Source organism: Prinia subflava, chromosome 3, assembly GCF_021018805.1.
Source record: "Prinia subflava isolate CZ2003 ecotype Zambia chromosome 3, Cam_Psub_1.2, whole genome shotgun sequence".
NCBI lineage: Eukaryota > Metazoa > Chordata > Aves > Passeriformes > Cisticolidae > Prinia > Prinia subflava.
The window spans coordinates 31,677,936-31,688,206 of record NC_086249.1 but is presented as its reverse complement, the minus strand read 5'-3'; the positions used below and the strand labels follow the sequence as shown (position 1 = coordinate 31,688,206).

General features: G+C 38.3%; 1 protein-coding gene across 1 annotated transcript; it reads left to right on the top strand.

Annotated features, from left to right (window-relative positions):
- The first annotated feature begins 463 nt into the window (after window positions 1-463).
- Window positions 464-7,965, top strand: LOC134549113 (collagenase 3-like). The gene is made up of 10 exons (XM_063394562.1): window positions 464-643; window positions 743-984; window positions 2,078-2,226; window positions 2,326-2,451; window positions 3,364-3,525; window positions 4,102-4,219; window positions 4,814-4,947; window positions 5,289-5,448; window positions 6,186-6,289; window positions 6,839-7,965. Exons 1-10 carry the CDS (start codon window positions 521-523, stop codon window positions 6,937-6,939), a joined length of 1,419 nt encoding a protein of 472 aa, XP_063250632.1. The 5' UTR covers window positions 464-520; the 3' UTR covers window positions 6,940-7,965.
- Window positions 7,966-10,271: the final 2,306 nt, after the last annotated feature.

Genomic DNA, 10,271 nt, shown 5'->3' with positions numbered 1-10,271 from the left:
TACAGAAACAGAGAAACAGTATAATATTGTATATTCTATAATGTTATTTCACTAAAAATTGCTGTTGAAATAATGTAACTACTGAAAAGTTACAGGGTTTACTTTAAAAATAATGACTCTTGTTATGTGTTTTTATTTTTTATCAAATGGTTAAAACCCACAATTTTTCTAGCAAAGAAAAGTAAGTTATTGCAGCATTGTTGCCAGTTATTGCCGGTGGAAGTTACTGCAAAAAATCAAGAAGTGTGGTTTGCTTGTGCCCATTTCTTCCCACAGACTATGTCAATATTCAGAGCCCTCATGTTTATACGAGGATACGGTTTCAGAGCCCTCAGCAGGGGAACGGATGCCTAAACCACAGTGTTGGGGAGGAGAAACAAACCAGCCATCTAAGCATGTTTACTTCCAGCAACAAGGAAGTTCTAGCTTGTCCCTAAGTGGTGACTCACTGGGTTGGGACTATAAAAGTAAAGGTAGCTGCTCTCTAAAACATCAGGGCTTCAGACTTCAGAAATCCAACATGATGCAATCAGGACTTTCAGCTGTTTTCTTTTTCTTGTTGGGTTTGTCATTTTGCCTGACAATCCCTATTCCCCTTGAAGACAGCCATGAATTCACAGAAAAGGACCTTCAGTTTGCAGAGGTACAGTATAGAATAATTCATTTGCATGTTCCAATAATGTAATCTGTGCAGTTACCACTGTTTGGAAACCAGGCTTATTGCTCCTTTTCCCCTCCTTAGCGCTATCTCAGGACTCACTATGATCTCCGTCCGAATCCTGCTGGCATAATGAGGAAGAGTGGAAACACAGTGGCAGCTAAACTTCGGGAAATGCAAGCTTTTTTTGGCTTGGAGGTGACAGGCAAACTAGATGAAGAAACATATGAGCTGATGCAGAAACCAAGATGTGGTGTCCCAGATGTGGGGGAATACAACTTTTTCCCTAGAAAACTCAAATGGTCAAAAATGAATTTGACGTACAGGTAAATGCCTGGTATTTTGAGTGTTATTACTGATATTGCCTTCTTTCCAGGTGCATTGTCCAATGGGTTGCTCAATGCCTCATGGTTGATGTGAGAAGGATTCATTTGAGTTTGACAAAATTAAGGTTGCAGTTTAAAACCCTTAAACCCCCACTTCTAGAAAGGTGCTCCCAGCCCACACTGCAGCCCAAGGAAGTAAACATGAAATTTTTCTGTTGCATTTTGTCATGGAAAAGGAAACCTGGTGTGCTGTAAACTAGCAACTCCTCATTTGGCCTCCATATAGACACTCAGGATGCATCCATGGTTCCAAATGAAAGAGGGGTACGGGCTCAGACCATGCTCTTTTCCAGGTCACTCCTTAGCTCTGCTTGGACCTGGTTTAGTGTTTGCTTCTGTCTTGTCCTGGACAGAGAGGGTAGGTGCAAACTAGTCTGACTGTGAGAGCAGACTCTTCCATTTCATATCCCAAGTGTAGATCTCTGTGTCTGGTCAGGCACATCCCTGTACCATGACCTCAGAAAAGCTGACCTTAGGAGGTGAAGGGCTGACAGTTCACAGGGTAGATCCTTGTCCTTAATTCTGCAAGGTCGTGTATCTGGGGTTTTCAACAGCTAAAGACTGAATTTATTTAGCAGATTCCAAATATGAAATCACCAAAATATCTTCATTCCATAGCAAGTGATAAATGTTAATTTAATATGGACAATTATAGCCTATAAAAATCACTTTGGATAATGTTTTTCTCCTTCAGGAAGTGAGGATCATGAGACATTTTATATGACATAAAAAATTTTGAAGTTACTGATAGGATTTTACTTAATACTGAACATATCTGTCACTTTATAAATCTTCTGGTGCATAGAAAACCAATTACAGAAAGCTCTTGGATCATTTCTGATAGCTCTGGATTATTTTAATGATGATAGAAACATTTTTTTTAAATACTGTATGTAGTTGCTAAGCTCCTTGTTATGTGATAAGATCATATGACAAAAGCAAAAATTTTAGTAAGGTGTACAGTCAGATAAAAGTGCATTGCCTATTTCTTCAATTCACACAATTTAATTGGAGATATTAATCTGTTTGACAGAATTATGAATTACACTTCAGATCTGAGACGTAATGAAGTAGAGAGAGCTTTCAAAAAAGCATTTAAAGTTTGGTCTGATGTGACACCACTGAACTTCACCAGAATACGAAGTGGTACAGCTGATATCATGATCTCCTTTGGAACTAAAGGTAACACAGAACCAATTGTTTTTATTTTCTAAGTAAACTATATTCCTATATACATAAGATGGAGTAAAAAATTTAACTGTTTTGAATTTTTCTTTATAGAACATGGTGACTTCTACCCTTTTGATGGACCTTCTGGATTACTGGCACATGCTTTTCCCCCTGGCCCAGACTATGGAGGAGATGCTCATTTTGATGATGATGAAGTTTGGTCAGATGATTCTAAAGGTAACAGAAGTTCCTGAGATTATTTGAAATGGTGATAGATGGAAATTTGATATCTGTAGACAGTTTGTTTTGCCTGTTTACTATTTGTTCATCATTAAGTTCAATGTTAACACATAGAACACTGAGTTTAACCTCCAGTTACAAATTGAAGCTTAGCATGTGCTTAGCATAAATATTAAGATGTAATGCTCCTAAGTGAAGTGATGAAAAAAAAAATGGCACAAACAAGATTTTGTCATTTTGGCAATTTACTAAGGGCAGATAGTTCTAATCACAGACTGATGGCAATTGCCTTGCTGAAGCCTACAGCAAACATACCTCAGCTGCACATTGTCTGCTTGCATTTAATTTGAAAATTCATCACCTTGCCTATTCAGGACAGAGTTTAATAGAACAAAACACTATTTTTTTCAGCACTGGATAATGCCAGCACCTCCTGGCATTAACTCTAATTTCTGCAATACTGAAAAACATATAGATTCTCTGTTGCAGATTAATTCCCAACAAAAGATGTTCTTGATTTGAGTAGGACCAAGACTTCACCCTAGAGCTCTCCTGTGTTGCTAAGAAATTTCAAGAAATCTATATCTCCCTACAGAGTAACACTGTCATGTAAGAGTTAGGCTGAACACCAGCTAGGAGATACTAGATCTCTTGGTCCTTATTAATGCAAAACTCATCACAGGTCAAAAAATGACATGCAGTTATCTCTAGTGCAAGGTGCCCCTGCTCAAGGCAGGGAGGGTGGAACTATGTGGTCTTTCAGGTCTCAAACCCTTCTATGATTTTATGAATTATGAGTAATTTTTCCATGTATTCAGTTGCTGCATTCATTGTCCCATACGTTAAAGCAAGTGTCAAGTATGGTGATGTGAGAAGACACACATTTACTTTTGCTGTGGTTTGTTATAGGATATAACTTGTTTCTTGTTGCTGCCCATGAATTTGGTCATTCACTGGGACTTGAACATTCTAGAGACCCTGGAGCTTTGATGTTCCCAATATACACATACACTGGAAAAACTGGGTTTGTGCTTCCTGATGATGATGTGCAAGGGATCCAAGAGCTCTACGGTAAGTCTGTGTAATATATAATATTTTTCTCCTGTATCATTATAGCCTGCTGCAGATGCACTGCACAGTTACTGTGAGTTGAAATGTTCAATAACAACAGTCATGACTCATTTAGATTGATTCACTGGAACAGGAGATGCTTAGATTTAGTAATTCAAAGGGAAATAAAATTACATAATGCTGCAGAGCAGAGTTGGTCACTGACCTGTCTCCTTTAGTGATAGGTGATAGGGACCAGAATCCTTCTACTTTTTTACCTGACTGAAAAGGGAATGTAAAACAGAGTCTAAAGGTAGAAACAGAACTATGCATGTTTCATCATGAAAAGCACAAAGTTTTTGGGGACCTTCAAAACTTGGGATAGAGAAAGCAGGATCATTTAACACCTTTGCAACACACTTGAACTGCAAAGTTCATGAATGCATTTGGCTAGAGGAAAGAGAGAACAGATTTTCCTGTTCTCATTCTGTTTGTATTCATCATGCTCTTGGAAGGTCTTCCATGTTCTGTTCAATATCATGATCAACAGAGAGAAAATTAATATTGTGAAGCTTACATCTTATGATATTATTCCAGGTGCTGGAGACAAAGATCCCAACCCAAAGCATCCCAAAACACCAGAGAAATGTGATGCAGAATTATCACTTGATGCAATAACAGAACTTCGTGGAGAAATGCTGGTCTTCAAGGACAGGTAAAGACTCCATGTCAAGGATGGTGGGTACTGGATGAAGTTTGAGCAAGCAAAAAACACCATTTTAGTTTTTTACTAAAGATTTGGGTACATGTAAATTTCAAAGGGCACAAATCAATTAGGAAACTGTTTCTTAGGAAACTGCATCCTATATCTTTTTAGGCAGGATTTACAATGCAACTACAGACTTGACTGCCCAGTAATATGATGTGAAGATAATATGGCTGAAGACTGAAATTTTTGTACACGTTTTTACATTCATGAGACTTTCTTCAGCATGCATAAATCTCCTAACTTTTATTTATTTAAGCTGTATTCTATTCAGGAGCTTCACATGGGACAGCAATGTTTCTCTTATTCTAAAAGAAATAAGCTTAAAATTTGTTATTGTTTGAGATGATTACTGTGTGACAGAAATTGTCTGCAGCTGATGACTGTGAGGAAAGGAAAGGTCTAAGAGAGTCTCTGTCTATTTAATATTCTATGATATGATAACCATTAATTCACCAGTAATTTCTTTTAACTAGAGCTAAAGATACTGCTATTCTATGGTATGAAAAGAAACATAAAATATATCTTCCTTTTCTGAATTAGGTTTTTCTGGCGACTGCACCCTCAGATGGTTGAGGCAGAACTGGTGTTACTTAAGTCCTTTTGGCCAGAGCTTCCAAATAAAATAGACGCAGCTTATGAAAATCCCATAAAAGATCTTGTGTTCATGTTTAAAGGTGAGTTTTCAATTTTGTGGTTGGCAGAAAAATACACATATGTAATCAAGCTCAACAGATGTAATCAATAGAAGGTAATCAATAGAAGAATAAATATCCTACCTTCCTCGCTCAGAAAACACAGTTTCACCTCGTGCACATCTATAAAATTTTAAGTGAATTAGGAGATGTACAATTTAGTTAGGATGCTCAGAATCATAATACAAATAGTCTAATACCTACTGAGTAGGGGACCTAAGAATCTGTTTGTTGTATGAAAATAGGGATCACAGTTTCCTTGCTTTATTCTTCTCTCAAAGCTGAGTCCTTACAAAAGACTCACTCATACTTTGTATTTTCAGGAAAGAAAGTCTGGGCTTTGAATGGCTACGACATTGTTGAAGACTTCCCTAAAAAGATATATGAAATGGGATTCCCAAAAGAGATGAAAAGAATAGATGCAGCCGTCCACGTTAAAGACACTGGCAAGACTCTCTTTTTTACTGGAAATAAGTATTGGAGGTAAGCTGGAGACAGGTCAGTTTTGGTGTCCCCAGTCATAACCTGTCCAGATGTAAGGAAAGATCAGGAGTTTGGTTCAAACCAGGCATTTGGCTAACCTGGTCTGTGGTTTTCATTGGCTACAGTTGTGTACAAGGTGTTGTAGAGATATATGCAAGGCTTTTATAAGAATATGGGCACAGATTTTAAAAGCTGAATGAGTGTTTGGAAATTAGAAGAAAGTGCTCTAATCTGGGAGGATTTCTAATAGTGTCATGCCTGCTAGACAAACTTTCCATCTTGCTTCCTTGAGTTGCTTGTGTGATGTGAAATGGTATCAGTGCTGTGAATAAGAAATCTGTCCCACCCTAGGGTGTCTCTTTTTTACTGTCCATGAGTGGGGCTCACAGTCAGGTCTCATGCATAATTAAGACATTACCATCCCTTCCCTCCATCGCTGGGCCAAGCAGCCTCAGGATAGGTCGTAGTACCAATACATTGAGGTACAATCATATAATACACACTTCATAGATCAGTTCTGAAAGTGTAGCTCTATTTGCTTTCTGTTTATTCCACTTCTGGTGGAGGCATGCCCTGTTTATCACCCTGCATTTTACCATTGAACTAGACAGAAAACACTCAAAGACTGCTGGCTTGATTTGGGTGTGGGTAACTTCATATAAAACATATAAAAGGCACAGGCCAAACTCTCAGGCTGTTAATCTCCTGGATTTTCTTTTCTTTTGTGTCTAATACAGTTATGATGAAGAGGCAGAGGTTATGGAAGCAGGCTACCCCAGGCTGATAGAGGAAGAATTCCCAGGAATTGGTGATAAAGTGGATGCTGTCTATGAAAGAAATGGTACATAATCTGATAATGAAACCTTATTACAATTAATTGCCCTTGAAACTTGAGGTTAATTTCTTGTAGAAAATTCTGCTTTTGTAGTTTTAATTTCTTCACATCAACTCTTCTGTTCTTGACTGAATCAGTTTTCTGATCAAAATTTGCCTCTGGCCAAAAAACTAGCTCCTTGCTTAGGCAACTTAAAGTGACATGCTTAATGTAGAAGTATTATAATGTAATGACTGGAGCCCATTCCTATCCATCTTTTCAGGGAGTGTTTCTGAGTCAGTGTCCTAAAAATTGAAGTGCCAACCCTGTATTTTCCCGATCAAGTGCAGTAAGAATTTGACACAAGATTAAAGAATATAAGTAATTTTAAAACTCTGGTCCAGCTCTAGCAAATGGAATGAAGATCTTTAAAAAAAGTAGTTCAGCATTCTAAATATGAAAATGTTGCATTTGAGTTATTAAAATTGAAAATAAGATAATTACTATTTTAAGGATAATTTTGACATGACCACACAGTTTCTTAGGGCTAATTCTTTGCAACTTTCTTTTCCTTAGGTTATCTCTACTTCTTCAATGGACCACTGCAGTTTGAATATAGCATCTGGAGCCAAAGAATTGTCCGTGTCCTGCATACTAACTCCCTATTTTGGTGCTAATTACAGCTGAGTGCCATGTCATAGGCTGCAGAGCAGCTTGTAGCACATGGGAATATTAATAAAGTGGGCATTTAGGTTTACCAAAGGACAGCAAGGTTCTGTGAACAAGTATTAGGCTACCTACCACCAAATGTACACTGTATGTATGGACTTATACAGCTTCATGTCAGTCTGGAATAGGAAAGGACAAAAGAAATCAAGGGGCATTTCAAGGTGCATTACACCATTTAAAGTTTGTCTAGTATTGAAGTGATGCTGGATACATCACACACTTTCATGAACACTACTAATTCCCAGTATTCTGAGCACACCTAGTGCCTTTCAAGGATCTCCTACCATGTCCCAAGAAATAGACCTGGTAAGCCCAGGTGCTTTACATTTTTAAACTAATCTTTCTCACCTTTTTGAAATTCCTTTCAACATACTGAGCATTCAGATGTGTAATGAGTGAGTGAGGACTGCTTGGTGATTCCCTGAGCAAGTAACACCAAGCAGCAATGATGAAGTTTGGGAATTCAAAAGTATTTGACTGTATTGAATGGGAATGTGCCCCTGGAAGCAGATGCCTATGTCATCTTTAGAATAAGGAGAAGGTACAAAAGCAGTGAGATGCCATTTCAAAGCAGACAGGAAAACAGGACAAGTTCTCTCTGGAGAAATCATAAGCCTGTATGATACTGAGGAAACCAGAGGGAAGCAGCAGGAAGAGAATCACACAGACTGAAACTGTGCATGATGTTACATCTGGTATCACAGCCCAGATGTTTTCAGCTGGTGTTAATTGAAGTGACATTTATAGAGGTTATGCCTGTACCAGAAGAGAACCTGAACATCCAAAGCAAAGTATTGAAAAAAATATATTTTTTCATGTTGGCCACTCTTTAAATGTCTATATCAATTGTTTCAGTATATTGTAAGATTTTGTTTTGTTTTGTTCTGTTTTGTTGTAATCAGTGCAAATGATGTGGGACTGTGATTATTTTGATTTTAAGAAATAATATTAAATAAACCAGAGGAATAAATTGACATTGTGAAATTACTTGAATTAAAATTTTTATGCTGCCTGTCACAAAAGCAATACAGAGCTATTGGACAAAAGAAAGCAAGATCCCTAACCTGTGCATTTTATTCATTAAGATTTTCACCTCTGTTTAAAAATATGTTTTATTTTTTTGTCCCTTCAAGAAAAATAATTTTATAGAAAATAGAAGGAGAGGAAGATGGAAGAGTGAAAAATGGAAAGACCCCTCAAATGTGCAAAATAAGAACTAAATTGGAATTAGTCCTTATCATTACAGAAAGAATGAGAAAATATTAAGAAATACTGGGAAAACCAGTTACACATTAGTTTGAATGTTAAATATTAGCAATTAATTAGAACAACATTGTCCTGTTATGCCTTCTCAATAACAACCCCTAAGTCAATCAATCAGCCAGGCCTGCCAAGCAAAGCTCACCAACAATTAATATCTTTATGCAGACATAAATGATCTGGCTTACCTAGTGGTGGGCTAGGTGAGATTAATTCTGTAGCTCACACAACATAGATGATTGGTTAAGATAACCTAACAGATTGAGAGGTCTCTTCTGAACATAAAATTGTGAAGTAATGAATTCCAGACCTTATTATGCTTAAAAGAATGCATGGAAATAGAGCTGGAAAAAAAACTTTACAAAATGAAAAACTTAATGTGGACTAAAATCAAAGTTCTGTTTTATGATAAAGTATTGAGAAAACTGCTGGGGAAACAGTCAGTACATTTCTCTAAGCATAACAAACATAATGTGGTTCAATTGCATATAAAAATTTTTGACAGACAGAGTGTGTCTGAAAAAGATGTTTGATATTGAGCTGAAGTTTCACTTAATTACTTTGGCAGTGAAATAAGGCTCTGGACATATAACCTTATTCCTCATTTTTCTCAGTAAAAAGACTTGGTGAAAAGTGTATCAAAATAATAATGAATCTTCCATAATTGCTAGTTGTTAAGTCTGAGTCTTCTGAGTTTCAAAGGCCTGACATGAGCTGCACTGGGTAAGAGAATGTAAATGTGGACAGGGAAGCAAGGAGACATCAATGAATGTCTTTCATATCTATGTGGATTTCTATTAACATTGAACATTTGGCAGGGGAAAAGGTACTGCATAGGAAGCTGGACCTTCAAAAGCCTTCAACATGATCATATCCAGCTGCTCTCCAGCCCAAACAGACGGATTCCTGTTAGCTGCTCGGCTGACTGGAAACAGCCTTTGGCACAAGCCCAAGCACGGCTCCAGCTTCTTCGCATCCCCAGCGAGAGACAGGAGCTGTTCTGTGGTTAGCACAGCTGAGAAAAGTACCAGGCTGCCAGTTCCTGCCAGTTTTTGTTGAGAAAAAAAAATGGAAAATATTTCTTGTGCTGTGGAAGTGGAAGGCTGAGATCAGAGCCAGAGGGACCCCGTTGCTGTTGTCAGTCAGAAAAGAAAACTCTCCACACTACCCTGTGCCCTGGGACCCACTGCCACCACACGAGAATAACATCGCATGGATGGCTGGTGAGGACCAAGACCATCAAGAACTGAAAAGAAATAAGTCTTTTTCCCAAGGCAGAGACTGAACTGACTGGTTTCCCTGAGATATGAGTGAAGAAAGGACCACAGGGAGGCTGAAGCAGCTGTCTCCTAGGATGTAATACAAGCAGAACAAATAACCTCCCACCAGGTTGGTGGCTTTTTATGTGGAACTACACAAATCCACCTAATAGCAGGGAATGGATGGAATAGTCCCTACTTAATAGCAGGCAATTGTGTCAGGGAGGTTTAGATTAGATATTAGAGAAAAGTTCTTCACCCAGAGTGTGGTTGGGCACTGGAGCAGGCTCCCCAGGGAAGTGCTCACAGCACCAGCCTGGCAGAGTTCAAGCAGCGTTTGGACAATGCTCTCAGGTACATGGCGTGAGTCTTGGGGTGTCCTGTGCAGGGCCAGGAGCTGGACTCAATCCTTGTGGGTCCCTTCCTACTCAGCATATTCTGTGCTTCTGTGATTCTGTGACCAGTACAGGAGCAGTTATTGATTAATGCATCTTTTATATCCATGTTGATCTCTGCTAGAAGTGATCATTTGAAGGGGGAGGAAGGATAAGGCAAGAAAAGGAATCTGTCAGATTCTCTCCTCGGGGAGTTTTCTGTGCTGGTGACATGATCCTGAAAAAGCAGGACTCAGAGGACGCAAATATATATTCCAGGTGAAAAAAAAAAGTAAGCAAACATCATTTAAGCTTTCCAAAGTGAGAAACTAGGCAACAATGTAAGAGCTTCCATGAACTACATGAGATTTACGAGCAGCTGAGAAA